General features: G+C 46.6%; 1 protein-coding gene across 1 annotated transcript; it reads right to left on the bottom strand.

The window, feature by feature from the left end:
- Positions 1–14,640: 14,640 nt before the first annotated feature.
- LOC141126449 (histone H3) lies at positions 14,641–15,051 on the bottom strand. The gene has a single exon (XM_073612390.1). It carries the CDS (start codon positions 15,049–15,051, stop codon positions 14,641–14,643), a length of 411 nt encoding a protein of 136 aa, XP_073468491.1.
- Positions 15,052–19,029: the final 3,978 nt, after the last annotated feature.

Here is a 19,029-nt window from a genome sequence, read left to right as displayed (position 1 = left end):
TCCTGAGTCCTCAGAAGGGATAGTTGTCGAGGCAGTGATTCCAAGAAGGGCTTAAAGTTATGTTCATATAGCTGTGAGGTGTGTGCAGTTAATTGAATTCCTAAGAATGTCAAAAAGTGGGGGGACCACTCAAAAGGGAATCTATTAGTTAGGTAAATTTTCATGGAGAGTGGAACATTAAAACCTAAAATTTGGGACTTTGTAGCGTTTAATTTATAGTAGGATATGGCACTAAATTCTTCCAGCAATTTCTGTGTCTCATGTAGTGATGTTTTGGGGTTAGAGAGCATGAGCAGGACATCATCCGCAAATAGGCTAATTTTATGTTCAGTATCGCCAATAGTGATGCCTGTAATGTTGGGATGAGATCGGAAACTTTCCGCCAATGGTTCCATAAGGAGCGTAAAAATAATGGGCGATAGGGGACATCCTTGCCTTGTTCCGTTAGTTATTCGGATTGGTTTGGAGGTAAGTCCTGAGGAGACCCCAGAGGTATCTAGCGTAACAAACATATTATATAAGGTAGACATCGTTTTGGTCTGATCAGGGGATCTAAGCATTCTCTCCACCGGTGACATCTCCAGTGAGATTGAGGAGGGGAATCGGGATCAATAGGCATGTCGTAATTGGATAAACCTGAAAAACATGTGGTTTGGGAGGTCACGGTTGCGCTTTAGTGCATCAAATGTAATCAACTGCCCCTGAGACATTATGTCCCTCAATGCTGTAACTCCATACCTGGCCCACACAATAGGATCAGGGATGGAGCGGAAATGTGGTAAGCGAGGATTCCCCCACAATGGGGTCTCAGGGGACCATATCCCAGATCCACCCACCTGTCTGGCCACCGACTCCCACACCTTCAGGGTCGTAGTCATAGGAAAGGTGACCCAAGAGTTAGACCTAGGGCCCCTATGGATCAAGTTTCTAAGCTCCGCATATGAACCCAGCAACGCCGCCTCTAATGAAGAGGCAGGGTTAGCCGGCTCCCCTGACAGCCACCACTTGACTGTCACCAGGACTGCTGCCCAGTAATATTTCAATAGGCACGGTAGTGCCAGGCCATCAAGCGATGTGGGCAGCTGCAGCTTTACTTTGGCCACCCTGGGAACACTCCCGTTCCAGACAAAAGATACCAGAATGCTATCCAACCTCTGAAAAAAAACTATTTGGTATAGGTACAGGAGTCTGGTGGGAAAAGGTAAGTGAACTTAGGAAGGATCAACATTTTAATTAGGTTAACTCTTCCAACCGGTGTCAGGGGGAGAGATCTCCATCTGGCACAGCTCTGGGATATTCGCTGAACCACCGGATTGAGATTCAGAGGGATAAACTGCCTTAAGTCCCGATGTATCTCAACTCCTAGGTACCGAAACTGGGGAACCCTCTGCAGCTGTCCGTCCATCTGCTGGCTTCCCGTCCCAGAATGTAGGGGAAATATCACTGACTTCCCCCAATTCACTCAGATTCCTGAGAATCGCCCAAAGTTATCTATAAGTGACAGAGCTGTCCGTAGTGAGCACCCATCATCCCTCAGATATAGCAGGGTGTCATCTGCGTATAAGGACACTTTTTCTTGCAGTGGACCTCTAACAATCCCTTTAATTTGTGTTGAAGCCCAAAGAAGCGCTGCCATAGGTTCAATTGCTAGTGCAAAAAGTCCCGGGGATAGGGGGCACCCCTGCCATGTTCCCCTGCCCAAAACAAAGGGCGAGGACAAGACTGTTCCGGTACGCACCCTGGCCTTCGGTGCCTTGTATATCAACCTAACCCAGGAGATGAAGGATGGAGCAAATCCGAATTTACGGAGGACCTCCCAGAGATAGCCCCACTCTACGGAGTCAAAGGCCTTCTCCGCGTCAAGAGAGGCCACCATTTCATCAGCCCCTCCCTCACCTCCAGAGGCCAGGATTGCATACAGCCTTGGCAGATTAATATTGGTTCCCTTGCCAGGCATAAATCCTGACTGATCCTCATGGATCAGGGTAAGTATAACTTCATTTAGTCGCCTGGCAAGAATTTTGGTAAGCACTTTGGCGTCAGAGTTGAGCAGGGAGATGGGCCGGTATGAAGAGCACAACTGGGGGTCTTTCCCAGGTTTGGGTATTACCACTATGATGGCCTGGGACATGGATGGTGGAAGGTCTTTGGCCTGTAGGGATTTTGTAAACATGTCGTGCATTTTGATAGTTAGGTCCTCTAGGTACTGTTTGTAGAATTCAGGAGGGATCCCATCTTCCCCTGGAGTCTTCCCTGTCTGCATAGAACTCAATGCTAAAAACCTCTTATCTCTTTGGCCACCTCTATTTCTATGGTTGGATGTTCAATCCAGAATCTAGAGAGTCGCCAAAGTCTATCCACTTGGGGAGTATGAGTTTGTATTGTACATAGTAGGGGGGAATGATCCGAGATACCCAGTGGAAGTATCTCGATTGCAATAACCTTGGGGAGCATTGCGCTACTAGCATAGATCAGGTCAATATGGGACAGGGTGTTGTATGAAGAGGAGTGGCAGGTGTAAGCGCGTTCTGATGGATTCTTCCATCGCCATATGTCCACCAGCCCGTACACATCTGCCCATTTAGACAGCGTTGAGTCCCTAGCGGGGTCAGGAGATTAGTTAGGAGAAATCTCCCTTGGGGGGTGGTGCGTAATACTAAGCGCACCAAGGACCTAGAGCCCCAGCCGGAGCTAGGGAGCCGCGCCCAGAACCGGTCATAAAGACCACTACCACCAAGGGAGCCCGCACAGAATTATCCGTCCAGGAGTCCCCGGCGGCAGTTTCACTTAGAACTATCTAGGGGCACATTCTTAATAATCTATATAAACACATCGTTCACAGTCACCTAGGGTCATATGGAGAGCTATGGTCCACCCCTCCATCCCCATACCAAAATCATCTTCCTCTTCTTTTAGACAGTCTAAGGGCACAATCTTAGTTACAAATACATCCTTCACCCCTATTTACAGGGAGAGAAAGAGGCATGGACCACAACCCAACCTAAGTACCCATATGTTCCCTCCATTTCACCCATAGCTGGCAGAGGGTACAGTCTGAGAAATGTATAAATCATACCTAACCACCCACAGGGAGAGAAAGAGCTACTGCTCACAATTCAACTTAACTTAAGTATAATAATCCCTTCTCCGCTTCACTTAGAACAAGCTAAGGGCACATTCTTAGTTACATCCCTCCCCCACGACCAGAACCAGCCACGGGCACATTGTTATTCATTTATAACCCTCAAATTCCTCTTTAAGGGGAGAGAGGGCCTGAAGTATTACGTCAGCCAGACATGGGGGACTGTCTTTCCCGTTGTTAGTTCAAGACCTGAGTTCTCCAAGACAGAATAATAAGGCCCTTTTTAGTCCCTTCTATGATTGCCAGGAGAAATATGTCAGCCGGACAGTTCAATCTCAATAGCCTTCGGGGAGGGGACCCGAGCCGTCAAATTCCGGTCACATAAGTACACCCCCCCCTTGAGAACAAACATATATCTCACCCCGAAAAGTCGTCTCCAGAGGGAAATATTAAAACATTTCAGAGAAAGAGTACGTACCCGTGAGGAGGAGAGGCGAAGAAGCCTCCAGTAGTAGATGTTGTGAGTACCTAGGGGTGGTCCATATTTCAATCTTGAGAGGAAAATTATCTGGCTGCCATATGGATATGAGCTCAGGTACCTCCAGACTTAGGGGTATGCACGGTACATCCTCATCAGCACGTGGCCGTGGGACACGCGTGTCCTTTTTTTCAGCAGCTGGCTGTATTAAGCCGCAACATGCGGAAGACTTGGTAAAGTGGATGACCAAGCTGTCCTCATCCTCTCTCACCCAGGCTCAGGGTACTTTGTCTGGCAAAGCAGCTGCCAATGCGGCCTCTTCCCTTGGCTCAATGGCATCAGTCACTCCTTCTCTAGCCCCACCATGTCCTCCTGAGGAGTCCCCCGAACTGTTTGACCACAGTGTTGGGTACATGCTCCAGGAGGATGCCCAGCATTTTGAAGGCTCCAATGATGGTACCCAGCTAAAGGAAGGCAGTAACGTGAGCCCAGAGAGAGGGGGTGCCCAAGAAGGACAACAATCTGCCAGTCATGTTCCCCCAGCTGCAGCATACTGCCAGCTTTGCTCCAGTAATGAGGAGGGAGGGGATGATGAGGTCACTGACTCCACATGGGTGCTGATAGGAGAGAGGAGGAGGAGGAGGAGGAGGAAGCACATCACCAACGAGGCAGGATGCCCTCCAGGGGCCAGCTTAAGGGCAGCACACTGACTGCATCACACCGCAGAGCTCCACATGTGCAGGGCGCTGCTGTCTCTGCGCGTTATTCCAAAAGTTCTTTGGTGTGGGCCTTTTTTGAGACGAGTGCATCAGATCCCACCGCTGCTATTTGCAACATATGTCTCAAGCGTATCTGTCGTGGCCAAAACATTTCCCGCTTGGGCACCACATGCTTGACCAGACATATGTTGACCTGCCATGCACTTTGTTGGCAAGCGTACCAAAAGACCCACACCAAAGAACAAAGAGTACCTCTCCTTGCTCCTCATCAGCTGGGATCTCCAACCCCACTATACCTTCAGTCCTCTCTGAGTCCTGCACTGAGAGAAATGAAGGTGTAGAATTAGGTGTGTCACAGCCAAGTACTTGGGGGCAATCTGCTATTGGTACACCAACGTCAGATTGTACCAGGCAAATTTCCCTGCCCCAGCTGCTGCACCGCAGAAAGAAGTTTGCTCCCAGCCATCCACATGCCCAGCGGTTGAATGCTAGCTTGGCTAAATTGCTAGCACTTCAACTGCTGCCTTTTCAGTTGGTAGACTCTGCCCCCTTCCGTGAGTTTGTGGAATGTGCGGTTCCTCAGTGGCAGGTTCCCAAACACCACTTTTTCTCACGGAAGGTGATTCCAACTCTCTACCGGCATGTGGAAGGCAATGTCTTGGCCTCGCTGGACAGGACGGTCAGCGGTATGGTGCATATTACCGCTGACGCATGGTCCAGCAGGCATGGACAGGGACGTTACCTATCTTTCACCATGCACTGGGTGACTCTTCTGGCAGCTGGGAAGGATGCAGGACAGGGTGCAGTAGTGTTGGAGGTTGTTCTGCCACCACGCCTCCAAAATACTACTAGTAGTGATTCTGCCACACCTCTCTCCTCCACCCCCACCTCTTCTTCTTCCTACATGGCATCTTCCTGTGATTTGACTTCGGAACCAGCGGTGCTCCGTAGGCATTCAAGGGGCTACGCAAGCACGCAGGCCAAAAGATGCCATGCGGTGCTTGAGCTGGTGTGCTTGGGGGACAGGAGCCACACTGTGGCAGAGATCCTGTCAGCTCTGCAGGGGCAGGTTCAGAGGTGGTTGACGCCACACCAGCTTAAGCCAGGAATGGTGGTTTGCGACAATGGTACCAACCTCCTCTCTGCCCTCCGACAGGGACAACTGACCCATGTGCCCTGTTTGGCTCACGTCCTTAACTTGGTGGTACAGCGGTTCTTGGGCAGGTACCCGGGCTTACAGGATGTCCTGAGGCAGGCCAGGAAAGTCTGTGTGCATTTCCGCAGGTCGTATAATGCCAGTGCTCGGCTGTCTGACCTCCAAAAGGAATTTAACCTGCCCAAGAACTGCCTAATCTGTGACATGCCCACCAGGTGGAACTCAACGTTGGCCATGTTGCAGCGGCTGCACACGCATCAGAGGGCCATCAATGAGTACCTGTGTGACTATGGCACCAGGACAGGGTCAGGGGAGCTTGTTTTTTTTGTTTTTTTTCCCATGCCAGTGGGCCATGATCAGGGATGCATGCACTGTCCTGTCACCATTTGAGGAGGCCACGAGGATGGTGAGCAGTGACAGTGCATGCATTAGTGACACTGTCCCCCTTGTCCACCTGTTGGAGCACACACTGCATGGAATAATGGACAGGGCACTTGAGGCAGAACAGAGGCAGGAAGAGGAGGACTTTCTTAGCTCTCAAGGTCCCCTTTGTCCAGACAGTGTTCCTGCGTGCCCGCCGATCACACAGGAAGAGGAGGAGGAGGAGGAAGAGATGGATTGTGTCAGCATGGGGGTGGAGCCTGGCACTTAGCATCAGCAGCAGTCTTTAAGGGATCATTTACAGTCCCAAGAAACCCATGGAATTGTACATGGTTGGGAGGAGGTGGCTGCGGATCATGTCGTCCTTAGTGACCCAGAGGACTCCGGACCGAATGCCTCAGCAAACCTACGCTGCATGGCCTCCCTGATCCTGCAAAGCCTGCGGAAGGATCCTCGTATTTGTGGTATCAAGGAGAGGTATCAATACTGGCTGGCAACCCTCCTTGATCCACGTTACAAGGGTAAGGTTGCGGACCTTATCTTGCCGTTGCAGAGGGAGCAGAGGATGAAGCATCTTTGGGAGGCCTTGCAGAAAGATCTGTGCAACGTGTTCCCAGAGACTGGGAGGTTACAAACTCCTGTTCCTGGACAACGTGTTGCTGAGGCTTCGGTCAGTCAAAGAAGGAGCGGTGGAGAAGGTGGCCATCTGACCGATGCGTTCAGACAATTTTTTAGTCCTCAGCCCCAAGGTATGATCGGTTCCAGCAACCATCACCAGCGTCTGTTTTACATGGTGCAGGAATATCTAGGGGCAAGATCTGACTTGGACACTTTTTCCACCAAAAATCCTCTGGGTTACTGGGTCTTGAGGATGGATCACTGGCCAGAGCTTGCACAGTATGCAATTGAGCTACCGGCCTGTCCTGCATCCAGCGTTCTTTCGGTACGCATATTCAGTGCTGCTGGAGGTTTTGTAACCGATCACAGGGTGTGCCTGTCCACCGACCCGGTCGATCGACTGACCATCATAAAAATGAATCAGTCTTGGATCACCACCAGCTACCAAGCACCTGATGCTGATGTAACCCAATATATATATATATATATATATATATATATATATATATATATATATATATATATATATATATTTTTATTAGTCAGATCCCTTCAAGACTGCATATTCTGATGCTGAGTGACTATCCTGTTATGCTGAGTGACTATCCTCTTCCTCCTCAATGATCATGCTGATAGCTTGTAAGAATATTTTTGGTTCTGGGCGCCGCCACCAGTGGCTAAGGCCCAATTTTTCAGCCCCCGTTTAACAGGGGCGTGTAATTACAATTTTTGATGCAATACTTTGCAGCAGGGCTCGTTCCTGCGCTCCAACTAGAGTATCTGTGAGGGGTTGCAGTGTTGTGGCACCAGCATCAGTGCCTCTTCCTCCTCAATGATCATGCTGATAGCTTGTAAGAATATTTTTGGTTCTGGGCGCCGCCACCAGTGGCTAAGGGCCAAATTTTCATCCCCTGTTTAACAGAGGGTTGTAATTACAAATGTTGATGCAATATTTTACAGGAGGGCTCATTCCTAGAGTATCTGTGAGGGGTTGCAGTGTTGTGGCACCAGTGCCTAAGGCCCAATTTTTCTGCCAATTTTTTAATATTTTGCAGCTGCCCATTTCTGCGCCCACCAAGAGTAACTGTGAGGACTTACAGTATTGTGACACCAGCACCACCGCCACCAAAGGCCCAATTTTTCTGACCCTGTTCAACAGGGGCATGTAATTACAATTCTTCATCTAATATTTCACAGAAGAGCCCGTTCCTGCGCCCACCAAGAGTAACTGTGAGGGCTTACAGTGTTGTGGCAACACCAACACCTAAGGCCGCAATTTCTGCAGAGTATATAGGGCAGGCCCCTACTTTCATACATCCAACTTACAAACGACTCCTACTTGCAAACGGAAGGAGACAACAGAAAGTGAGATGAAATCTACCCCTAGGACAGGAAATTCTCTCCTGTAAGAGTTAATATGGGAAAAACATGTTTCCTCTCCACTGATGCTTTATCACCAATCCTTGTTTAACTAAAAACCCCAAATTGTCAAAAAACATTTGTCATTGGGACAGAAAGTGAGGTAAAATCTTCTGAAGAGGTGCACAGACAGCAAAACAAATGTCACAGGGGTGATAACCCTTCCCTATGTTTACCAAAAAGTTTAAAAATAGATTTTTTTTGGCTGGAGCTACACTTTAAAAATGTACCAGTTCAAAATTACAAACAGATTCTACTTAACAACAAACCTACAGTCCCTGTCTTGTTTGCACCGCCTGCATGCTGCTGTTCAGAAGGCCTGGGGCCCCACGCCTTTCCTTTTTTTTAATTTGGGTGCGGGGTTCCCCTTAATATCCATACAAGAACCCAAGGGCCTGGTAATGGACTGGGGGGGGGGGGTGTACCCATGTTGTTTGTCTCACTGATTTTCATCCATATTACCGGGACCGGACATTACATTAAAGCCGTAAGCAGTTTTAAATGACTTTTATTCCTTTAAAAATGTCATTTTGTGCAGGGACTGTTCTAAGCACGGAAAACATGTGCCTCTTTACAGGCTTACTATAGACACCCCCCAGGTACAATATTTAAAGGAATAGTTCACTTTTTTTTTTTTTTTTCCACTTTAAGTATCATTAAAATCACTGCTCCCGAAAAAACGGCCGTTTTTAAAACTTTTTTTGCATTGATACATGTCCCCTGGGGCAGGACCCGGGTCCCCAAACCCTTTTTAGGACAATACCGTGCAAATTAGCCTTTCAAATTAGCACTTTTGATTTTGAATGTTCGAGTCCCATAGACGTCAATGGGGTTCTAACGTGCAAATTTACGGTCCATCCGAAGGTTCTGGTGCGAACCGAAACGGGGGTGTTTGGCTCATCCCTAATGGAGAGGTGTGTGGTCATTATCACATTGTTCTCCCATAGAGATCAAACTTTCTGTTATCTATATTTACAATCAGATCTCCCGATAACAATGTATGCGGGGCTCTTTGTATGGAGAGGTGGATGTCTTTATGTGTTGTATAGTGGAAATGAGCCACCCACATACCACACATCAGAGCTGTGACTTCATTCTAACCATGTACAAAATGATTCTGGATTATTCGATGGGCTTTGCTAGCCAGGTACATCTACCCCCCCCCCCCCCCAAGGAAAAAAAAAAACAAATAACAAAAAACGTCAAGTATCTAGATGGCCGCTTGTGTTTCCAATTCACTAGATCCCCAGACATTGTTCTGGTTTAGCTACAAAAGTCTACATTGTAAAACACAATTTGGGAATTAGGAAGGAAAACATTACAACGAATCACATTGTATCTCTTCCCAGATCTCAGTACAGATGCCATGTATCTTGTCACCGCCAGGTGTCAGTGTTGCACCTTCATTTGTAGTAGAGTGGGATCCATTTTTTTGTATTCCTTTTTATTGAATATTGTCAGTGATCAGAGTAAATCTCCAGAGGGTCACTTCCAGGTCCCTCCCTGGTATAAAACAACTTACAGGATTTGAACTAAGGGGTGCCCCAGTTGGATGGACAGGTCCTCTTTATGGATATATTGGTGGTCTTTTCAGTCCCAGTGTCTCCCATCCCCCTATGTGATAGTATTGGTCAGGTGACAGGTCCTCTTTATGGAGATATTGGTGGAGTCGTGCTAATTAGGATACAGTGGAGAAGTGCTATTCATGATATAGAGGAGCGATGCTTTTATACATACGGTGGTCCGGTGCTATTAATGATAGGAAGGAGAGGTGTGTTATATATTGAGTATAAATCAGAATAAAGTTGGGGGAGGAGGCGGACATCATGTGTAAAGTTTATGGGGATCGATCGATCTATCTATCTATCTATCTATCTATCTATCTATCTATCTATCTATCTATCTTTTTCCTTTCTTTACAATAATCTAGTAGTTATTTAGAATTAATATCTTGGTCTCTGGAGATTTATTGTATTATGAGATACATGTACTTTCCATGTGATTGGGATCATTGGATCAGTGAAAGTTTTTAGCGCTGTATATTTTCAGGATTAGCCGGAATTCATCCACACTAGTAGATCGGGGCTCTGGGGGATACAGAGGAGAGGAGATATTGAGGATACAGAGAAGAGATGCTATCTGGGGAAAGGAGGAGCGGACCTAACTGGGATACAGAGGGGAGATGATAATGGGGTAAAGGGGGTCTAATATTTAAATCCCTAAGTTCAATTCTTTTGGTGAATTCCCTTTACTTTTAGTTTTCTTTGGATCTGAGAGGAAGGGAACACCCTGAAATCTTGTCCTGGAGAATGTTAACAGAATAAAATACGTTTTGTGGTCAGTATGCATGTTTTTATTTTAGTAGCCTAGAAATAAATCCACCCCTCACTAACCTACAAATAGCCAATATTTACTATCAAGATTCATCTAAAGCTACACTATATTAGGATTTTCAGCAAAATTCTTGTTACTGAAATGATCTCTTGGGGGATCCAATGCTGATGGATTGACTCTTTGATCACCAAAACAATAAACTTATATTCTAGATAGAAGGATTCAAAGCAAGCATTGCACCCGCGTAGGATATATAGCTGTGTAGTAAACGAGATCGATAAACATACTCAAAGTATCTGGATAACAATAGATGTATCATGATGACCAGATAATGATACATAGCACATCAAACATGACATTGTGTAATCAGCTGAGACATTTGTATGTATAACAATATCTGCCATCACATCACACAAGGATCTCATGTCACCGGCTGATGTTTTTGTTCCAGGCTCCTTCTACTCAGCTATAGATGAGCAGAGTTGTGTATTAGGGGGAAATGTTTCCCGATGGTCACTCTTCACTCATCTATTGTGAAGATCATTCTTGTGGGAGATGTGAGAAGATTGTTTTCTGGGTAGAATTTGTGTAGAAAACAAGATAGAAGGAAGAATGGGACACACACTCAGGGTGATGGCTGTGTTTGCAGCCCCTGTGTTCAGCCTCCTCGGCAGCTCCTGACAGCTGTAAGTGACCCCCCGATAAGTGACAGTCCAGTGAGCAGATCGGGTCCCCGATGAAGATCGGACATCGTTCTATTCCAGAATAAAATCATTTTTCTCTCTGCCCGGAAAACACAACAAGAGAGAGAAGATTCCCCATTACTGAAGTAAGAGTGGGTGGGCGTGTCTAATGTGTAACCAATAGGAGTGCAGACAGCGTGTTGTGTACCAACCAATAGAAATGACGATCGTACTGTATAAAGGCAGAGCGCTCGGATCATCGTATTATGAACGTTTTGTAAACCTTTCTGAAGAGGAATCATGACGGAGACTGAAAGCGCCCCAGCCGCCGCTCCTCCAGCGGAGCCCGCCGCCAAGAAGAAGCCGGCCAAGAAGGCGGCAGCCGGAGGAGCCAAGAAAGGCAGCAAGAAGCCGTCCGGTCCCAGCGTGTCCGAGCTCCTCGTCAAAGCCGTAGTGATGGGAAGTCCGGATCTTTTAATTGAATCGGTTCATTTCGAACTACTCACTGAAATGAACCGATTCAATGAATCGATTCTTCGGTTCTTCGGTTCACTTGCTGAGTCTACTGACAAGCAAGTGAACCAAATCTCTGACTCAACCTTCTTAAATGATTAGAATCAAAAGAATGATTCTTCACAGAAGGTTGGCAGGTCCTGGGGAGGTTTACTTGTATTTAGTTTGTTGCTCAGAGCACAAGCACAATACTTTTGTGTCAGACCACAATTTGTCAGATTAGTCAGCGTCATCAATTTTGGTGTCGCACAAAAAGCTGTGTAGATGAAAAGCGGGTTTTTGTGCGTGTGAACCTCATTCTGATGGGCCAACTTCACAGTTAACATTGCTAGCCATCAGATTTTTCCGTAATCTTTACAGCGCATGCACAGGAAAAATGATCGGATTTTACTACCACAGGCGGGCGAAGTACCCACGGTAGTAAAATCCAATCGTTAGGCTCCTTTCACACTTGTGCCATTTGAAAGTCGTGCAATTTTTGCCACGATTTTTACTGTGACTTTGATGCGACTTGAAGAATTACCTATGTAATCTTGAGGTCCCTGCCTCAAGTCGCATCAAAATAGGACCAAAGTAATGCAGTGACTACTTTGAAGTCGCTGTGACTTGAAGACGCACAGATATGAACGGTACTCATTGGAAATCATAGGGTACCACTTGTCATGCGACTTTGTAGTCCCAAGTCGCAGGACAAGTCACACAAGTGTGAAAGGGGCCTCATTATGCACTGTAAAGACTACGGACAAATCTGATGGCTACCAATCTTAACTGTGAAGTTGGCCCATCAGAATGCAGTTCACATGCACAAAAACACACAGCTGTTTGTGCATCACGTAAGTGGCAATATTGGCTACTCCTATAGATTGCTTGATCTGACAGAACACCTGCTACCCAGGTTACTGAGCACAATCCTATACTCATGTGATCATATAACAGACCCAAGATGCAATAAAGAGAACCTGTCACTTCAACAAACTATCACATAGAGGCTTGTTATCTTGACTTTGTCCTCTCTGTCTTTAAAGCTGTCTGTAGTGTAGTGCTGCTACCTGATCATTGATTTAGTGTATTGTTCTACTGGTGGCGACTCATGGTTCTTTCAGTGTACTATGTTCTAACAACTTCTATGATTCTTTAACTCGGTGTACTGTGTACTCCTGACTCTTGTTTTAAGTTTGTATCCAGTTCCTGAGTGTCACTGTGCCTTGAGCATGCTGATTGGTTGCAGGGAGGGGCCAAGCTCTCTCACTCTAGGATCATATTACCAGGCCTGCTCTGCTCTGCTCTGCTATGTATTGAGTGCATAGTGAACTGTTTCAAACGGATCAGTTCACTCAGATGAATCGATTCATCCAGTTCACTGAAAAGAATCGATTCAAAAGAACGATTCGTTCATGAACTGGACATCACTACAAAGCCGTGGCAGCTTCCAAAGAGCGCAGCGGGGTCTCCCTGTCCGCCCTCAAGAAGGTCCTGTCCGCCGGAGGATACGATGTGGACAAGAACAACAGCCGCCTCAAGATCGCCATCAGGGGGCTGGTGACTAAGGGGACCCTCGTCCAGGTCAAAGGACATGGCGCCTCCGGATCCTTCAAGATCAACAAGAAGCAGGAGGACAAGGCGGCAGGCGCCAAGAAAAGCACCAAGAAGCCATCGGCTGCGGCCAAGTCCCCCAAGAAGCCGGCCGCCAAGAAGCCAGCCAAGTCCCCCAAGAAGAAGACCACCACCAAAGCCCCCACCGCAGCCAAGAGCCCCAAGAAGGCCGCCAAGAAACCCGCAAAAAAGCCTGCAGCTGCCAAAGCCAAGAAGGTGACAAAGAAGCCCAAAGCTGCAGCCAAGCCGAAAAAAGTCGCCAAGAGTCCGGCTAAGAAGGCGGCTAAACCCAAGACAGCAGCCAAGCCCAAGAAGGCCGCTCCAAAGAAGAAATAATCCCCGCCGGAGAGACCTCCTTTCATCTACACCCCCCAAAGGCTCTTCTCAGAGCCACCCACCTCCTCCTGACAGAGCTCTACATACACACAGCGACCAGGGGGGGCCGCATTAGAAGTCCTCCATACAGAGCAATGTGACCACCTTACCCAATCCCCTCTATAGAATAATATAGAATACAGCGGGAGATCCGATCACAGGACTCTTCACATGACATCCGTCATTGATACAAAGAATAGCTTCAGGTATTCTCCCCAATATATATATACATATACACTTCTGTGGTGCGGATTGGAGACAATTTTCGCACTGGGAGATCTCCCCAGGGAGGTGGAGTAAGAATGATCAGCGACAAGATCATTGTGTTATGTGGGCAATGCAATCTTTGCTAAATAAATATCCAGTTACAGATTTACCATCCCCAGGTCTAGCGGCCCCGATATCACATTCGGAGGGAAACGGATACATTTCAGGTTCCATGTCAGAAATTTCATTGTAGGATACTATAAACGCTCTCATTGGTTGACAGATGAAGCACAGGCTGTTATGATTGGCGGAGTTGGAAATTTTCAAACTGCCCGCCATAATTTCACAGTTTTCCATTATGCAACAATTAGCCCCCCCATCCATGGGCGGTAGAGAATAATGGAACAAAAAAGGGAGTTCCCCGGATTTTTTCACACAATACTGGATGAATTGTTCCTTCTAGTCTCTCCATTTGTGATGGATTGATGTTGGAAATAATTGTATCAATAAATGACAATCTAACACCGCACTCAAAGATAATTCTCTTATTCTCATGAGCCCCCCATTGTACAAATATGGTCCCCCCGGCCAAACATTCATAATCCCTTCAGATAAACCATAAAGTAGAAGAAATGTTCACCGATATAAGGCGGTAGTGTTGAAATAAAATGAGAAAAGGGACTTGGCAGTTTTTTTTCCTAGTCAGCCTTCATATTTCCAGACGGGTCTCTGGAGAGATGAGAAGTGATGGATAGGGAAAGAGGGGGGCGGAGTGTCCCGGGGGGGCCTTGGCTGGACTGACAGGATTATTGTACAAGTGACTTAAGTTCTATCACAGCATGGAGCAGTCCAGAGGAAAAGATTAGAGAAAAAAAATGAGTAGTGTAAAACATAATCGGTATGTAGTGGGTGTAGATGTCTATTGAGGAAGGAGGTGGGGAGATGTGTGGATGTCTTGTAGGGATTTCCCTGTCATAGTCGGTGTGATGATGATGGAGTATATAGATCTTTGTATAGGAGGATGTGGTGGCTCTGAAAAGAGCCTTTGTGTTGGGATTAGTAGTAGTTCGGAGTGTCTCTCTCTATGCCCTCTCCCCGCGGATGCGGCGTGCCAGCTGGATGTCTTTGGGCATGATGGTGACCCTCTTGGCGTGGATGGCGCAGAGGTTGGTGTCCTCGAAGAGTCCGACGAGGTAAGCCTCAGAGGCCTCCTGCAGAGCCATGACGGCGGAGCTCTGGAAGCGCAGGTCGGTCTTGAAGTCCTGGGCGATCTCTCGGACGAGGCGCTGGAAGGGCAGCTTGCGGATGAGCAGCTCGGTGGATTTCTGGTAGCGGCGGATCTCTCGGAGAGCCACGGTGCCGGGCCTGTAGCGGTGAGGCTTCTTGACTCCGCCGGTGGCCGGGGCGCTCTTGCGGGCGGCTTTGGTGGCCAGCTGCTTGCGGGGAGCTTTGCCTCCGGTGGACTTACGGGCTGTCTGCTTGGTTCTTGCCATGACTGTTCAGTGCTTCGCTGATATACAAGGAACGTGAGCTTATGCCGCTCTGCAGCGCTATTTATACACATCTCCAGCCCTCTGATTGGACAATGAGAGCACACTCCTCCTCCTCATTGAAAAGCGCCTTTTTTTTTTTTTTTTTTTTCAAATTGCCCGCCTAGATCTGCACGTTCTATTTTTGCAATAAATCGCTATTTTGTTTTCCCAAATCCAAAGTAAAATCTCCGCACATCACACAATACTCGGAGATCTCTGAACTCCTTCAATGTGGATTATTAATTAGAATATAAAGTGTGAGCGGGGATTCCACACTGAGCAGCTGTTGTCTGTTCCGCCAAATACACAGCACAGGGATCAGGGGGATCCGTCCATGCTCACTTCTTATAGGTCACCGATCACGGTATACATCTGACTTATAAAGAACACTTTTCATGTCCCCTGTAATGGGGATCAGGGGGATTGTGGGGGGCTGAGGCTCTCTGCTCTCCGGACTCCATCACATCTATCGTTCCACTCTGCCACCTAGAGGTCATTCCGGGAACATCTCCGCCTTCACTGTCTTCTGTGGACAGCTCCACTATAGAACCCATAGGATGTCTGTCACTGAAATCCTCTCTATGTTATGATGACTAAATGACACAATAAAGGCGGATGGAGGAGTCCCCTGAAGTGTCCCTCGTGTGCTTTCGAGGCTGTGGCCGGGGGGGAACGTTGTTTCTCACCTGGAAGACTTTTGGGTGAGAGTGCACACCTTAATGTACTCGGTAACAATGGTTAACATTCCCTAAAAAAAAAGCTCAAATAGGTCTCCTAATTTACAAACCGGTTGACAGCAACCCTAAACATACACAGAATCCTAAATGTTATGTTTTTGGGCAGCTAAAATATCTATAGGTACTGCTTAGAAGACACCTAGGTCGATCTAGAGCAGTGGTCCTCAACCTTGCTAGTGCTGTGACCCCTTGATAAAATTTCCCAAGTTGTGGGGACCCCAACAGTAAAATTATTTTTGTAGCGTGGGTGGTCAGCACCCAAGGCAAGACAAGTAATTTGCGCCCCTAATGGACATTCAGCGCTCCCTGAGTTCCTTCCATTCGTACAGTATTGAAACCCCTTATGGTACATTTTAGGATGTGCCACTCTTTCTCTTTGTTTCCCTTTCTTTCTCCATCCTAATTTCTTATTTTTTTTCCCCCATTCCTCTCTCTAGCCATCTTTTCTCTTATTCTTTCCCTCCCTTTTTCTTTGTTCCTCCCCCTCTTTTCCTCTCCCTTCCATGTATTCTCTATTTTTATTCCTTCTCTTACTCCTTGGTGAGGAGTGGGGGGAATGGGATGAGTGGCAGTGCTGGTGGGGAGTTCTGATCAGCCAACTTAGGTGCTCTTGATCAAGCTCATCTGCTGATCTGAGAACTGTAGGGGGCACTTTTAATGGCAACCATAATCACAGGTTACTCACTATGTCTCTGACTTTGTGGTGTCTCGTAACAGTGGCACCTATGCCAAAATCAGGAGATAGGGTCTCCTCCAGCCCCTCCTACTTCACATTCCTCACCAGTCAGCTGACCTCTAGCCTCTAGTCTCTGTCCCCCAGCCATGCCGTGAACTGAATGGGCGGCTGCGAATAGGCTAAGTGGGCGGCCACGGGCTCCAGGGACAGCCCAGCTGGGTAGCCGCAAAAAGGCTGGGAGAGCAGTGTGGGCTTCAGGAACAGCCCAGGATTCGGTGACCCCTGGCAAATTATCATTCGACCCCTGAGGGGTTCCTGACCCCCAGGTTGAGAACCACTGATCTAGAGGGTCCATGTGTATCCAAACTAAATATCTGGATACAATACAACTGATTTGCGACCATGTTGATCCCTATACTCTATACTCTAAAATCAAGGCCCATTCCTCCTTATCTGTTCATGTTGCTGTGAACTTCCCATCCAACTTTGCCCTTTCGAGGACTGGAGTGGTTGCTCAATTTTCCATACTTACTGTATTCAAACACTATACATGAACCATTTAGATTTGTTTTGTAAACCCTGTAATAAGTTGTTTTATACCAGGGACCTCAATGCCTGGAAGTGACCCTCTAGAGATTTACTGTTATCGTTGACAATCTTCAATACAAAGGAATAAAAACTATCCCCAAGTGATCAGACTAGTCCAGATGAAGGTGTAACACTGACACATTGCTTCTGTACGGAGATCTTGGAAGATCGTAATGTTTTCCCTCCTGATTCCACTTCCTAATTTACTGGGTGTAACATCATTTATCAAAAATATTTAAAACAAGAAAATGGGTATATGTTATCATTTTTTAATTAATCAAAGTTTTTTTTTTTTTTTTTTTTTCCCAAGAAATTGCGTTCGGAAATGGATACAGTTCAAGTGATGACATGAAATCCTTGTGTGGATGGATGTACACTGAAGGACTGAATGGCCTTTTTGCCCCTATGATAACATGCAGCAGCTGTGCCTGCTACTATCTCATGATCAGTGTAGAAGGGATACAAGGTGATCAGAGAGCCATCATTCTGCACTGGGAGGATTGTGGAGAAATGATACAATGTATTACAAGGAATCTGTTCCGGGACTCTCGGAGATACTTTACTGCTGAGAGATAATTGGAGATTAGAGATGTTGCAATACATCGGTGTAGTGTATGGCCTAAAGGAACACACACCGGAGCATCATTGTGGGGACTTTATCCCCTTCCCGCCGACCGTACACAGATATGCGTACTCGGCTTTCCGGGGTTATACCGGGATGATGCCTGCAACTGCGGTACCGTTGTTTCGAGCGGGCGATCGGCTATCCGTATATAACAACCGATGCAGCTAAAAGCCGCTTGGCTGTTATACCGGAGGAGCGGGAGGGGACATCCCCCCTCCTGCTGCCTCCCGCCGCTCTTACCGGGCCTCCCGTGCGATCGGGAGGCCCGGTGTCCAATCGGGTGCCTCCGGCGGCTGTGGGCGGGCTGGAACAAAGCTGTCGGCGGCTTCGTTCCAGCCTTCTCAATGTAAACGTGGAAGTAACGTCTTGACGTCACTTCCCGTTTACTCGGCTGCCAATGGTGCCAAATTTAAAAAAATATACAGTATTCAGAATCGCCATTTTCGGCGATCTGAATACTTTGAAGTGTAAAGGAGGGATGGGGGGTCTTTTAGACCCCCCCATCCCTCCATAAAGAGTACCTGTCACAACCTATAAAAATACAAATAAAAATAAAACAAAATAAATAAAATACATAAAAAAAAAAAAAAAAAAAAGAAAATTTAAAGTGCCCCCGTCCCCGCGAGCTCGCGCAGCGAAGAAAACGCATATGAAAGTTGCGCACGCATATGTAAACAGTGTTCAAATCACACATGTGAGGTATCCCCGCGATCGTCAGAGCGAGAGTAATAATTCTAGCCCTAGACCTCCTCTGTAACTCTAACCTGGTAACAGTAAAAAAAAAATTTAAAGCGTCGCCTATGGAAATTCATAGCTACCATAGTTTGTCGCTATTCCACGAGTGCGTGCAATTATAAAGCGTGACATGTTTGGTATCTATTTACTCGGCGTAACATAGTCTTTCACATTATACAAAAAAATTGGGGTAACTTTACTGTTTGGATTTTTTAAAATTCATGGAAGTGTCCCTTTTCCAAAAATTTGCGTTTAAAACACCGCTGCACAAATACCGTGTGATATAAAATATTGCAACAATCTCCATTTTATTCTCTAGATTCTCTGCTAAAAAAAAAAAAAATATATTTATATATATATATATATATATATATATATATATATATATATATATATATAATATTTGGGGGTTCTAAGTAATTTTCTAACAAAAAATATGGATTTTAACTTGTAAACACCAAATTTCAAAAATAGGCTTAGTCATGAAAGGGTTATATAGTAACTGGAATAGAAAAGTGCAGTGGCGGCACCCCTATTAAAATGTATAACCAGGAGGAATGACTGAAAGGGGAACAATA

Source organism: Aquarana catesbeiana, linkage group LG02, assembly GCF_042186555.1.
Source record: "Aquarana catesbeiana isolate 2022-GZ linkage group LG02, ASM4218655v1, whole genome shotgun sequence".
In the NCBI taxonomy this organism is placed as follows: Eukaryota; Metazoa; Chordata; class Amphibia; order Anura; family Ranidae; genus Aquarana; species Aquarana catesbeiana.
Note: the sequence above shows the minus strand (reverse complement) of the source record. Positions and strands in the feature narration are given on the sequence as shown.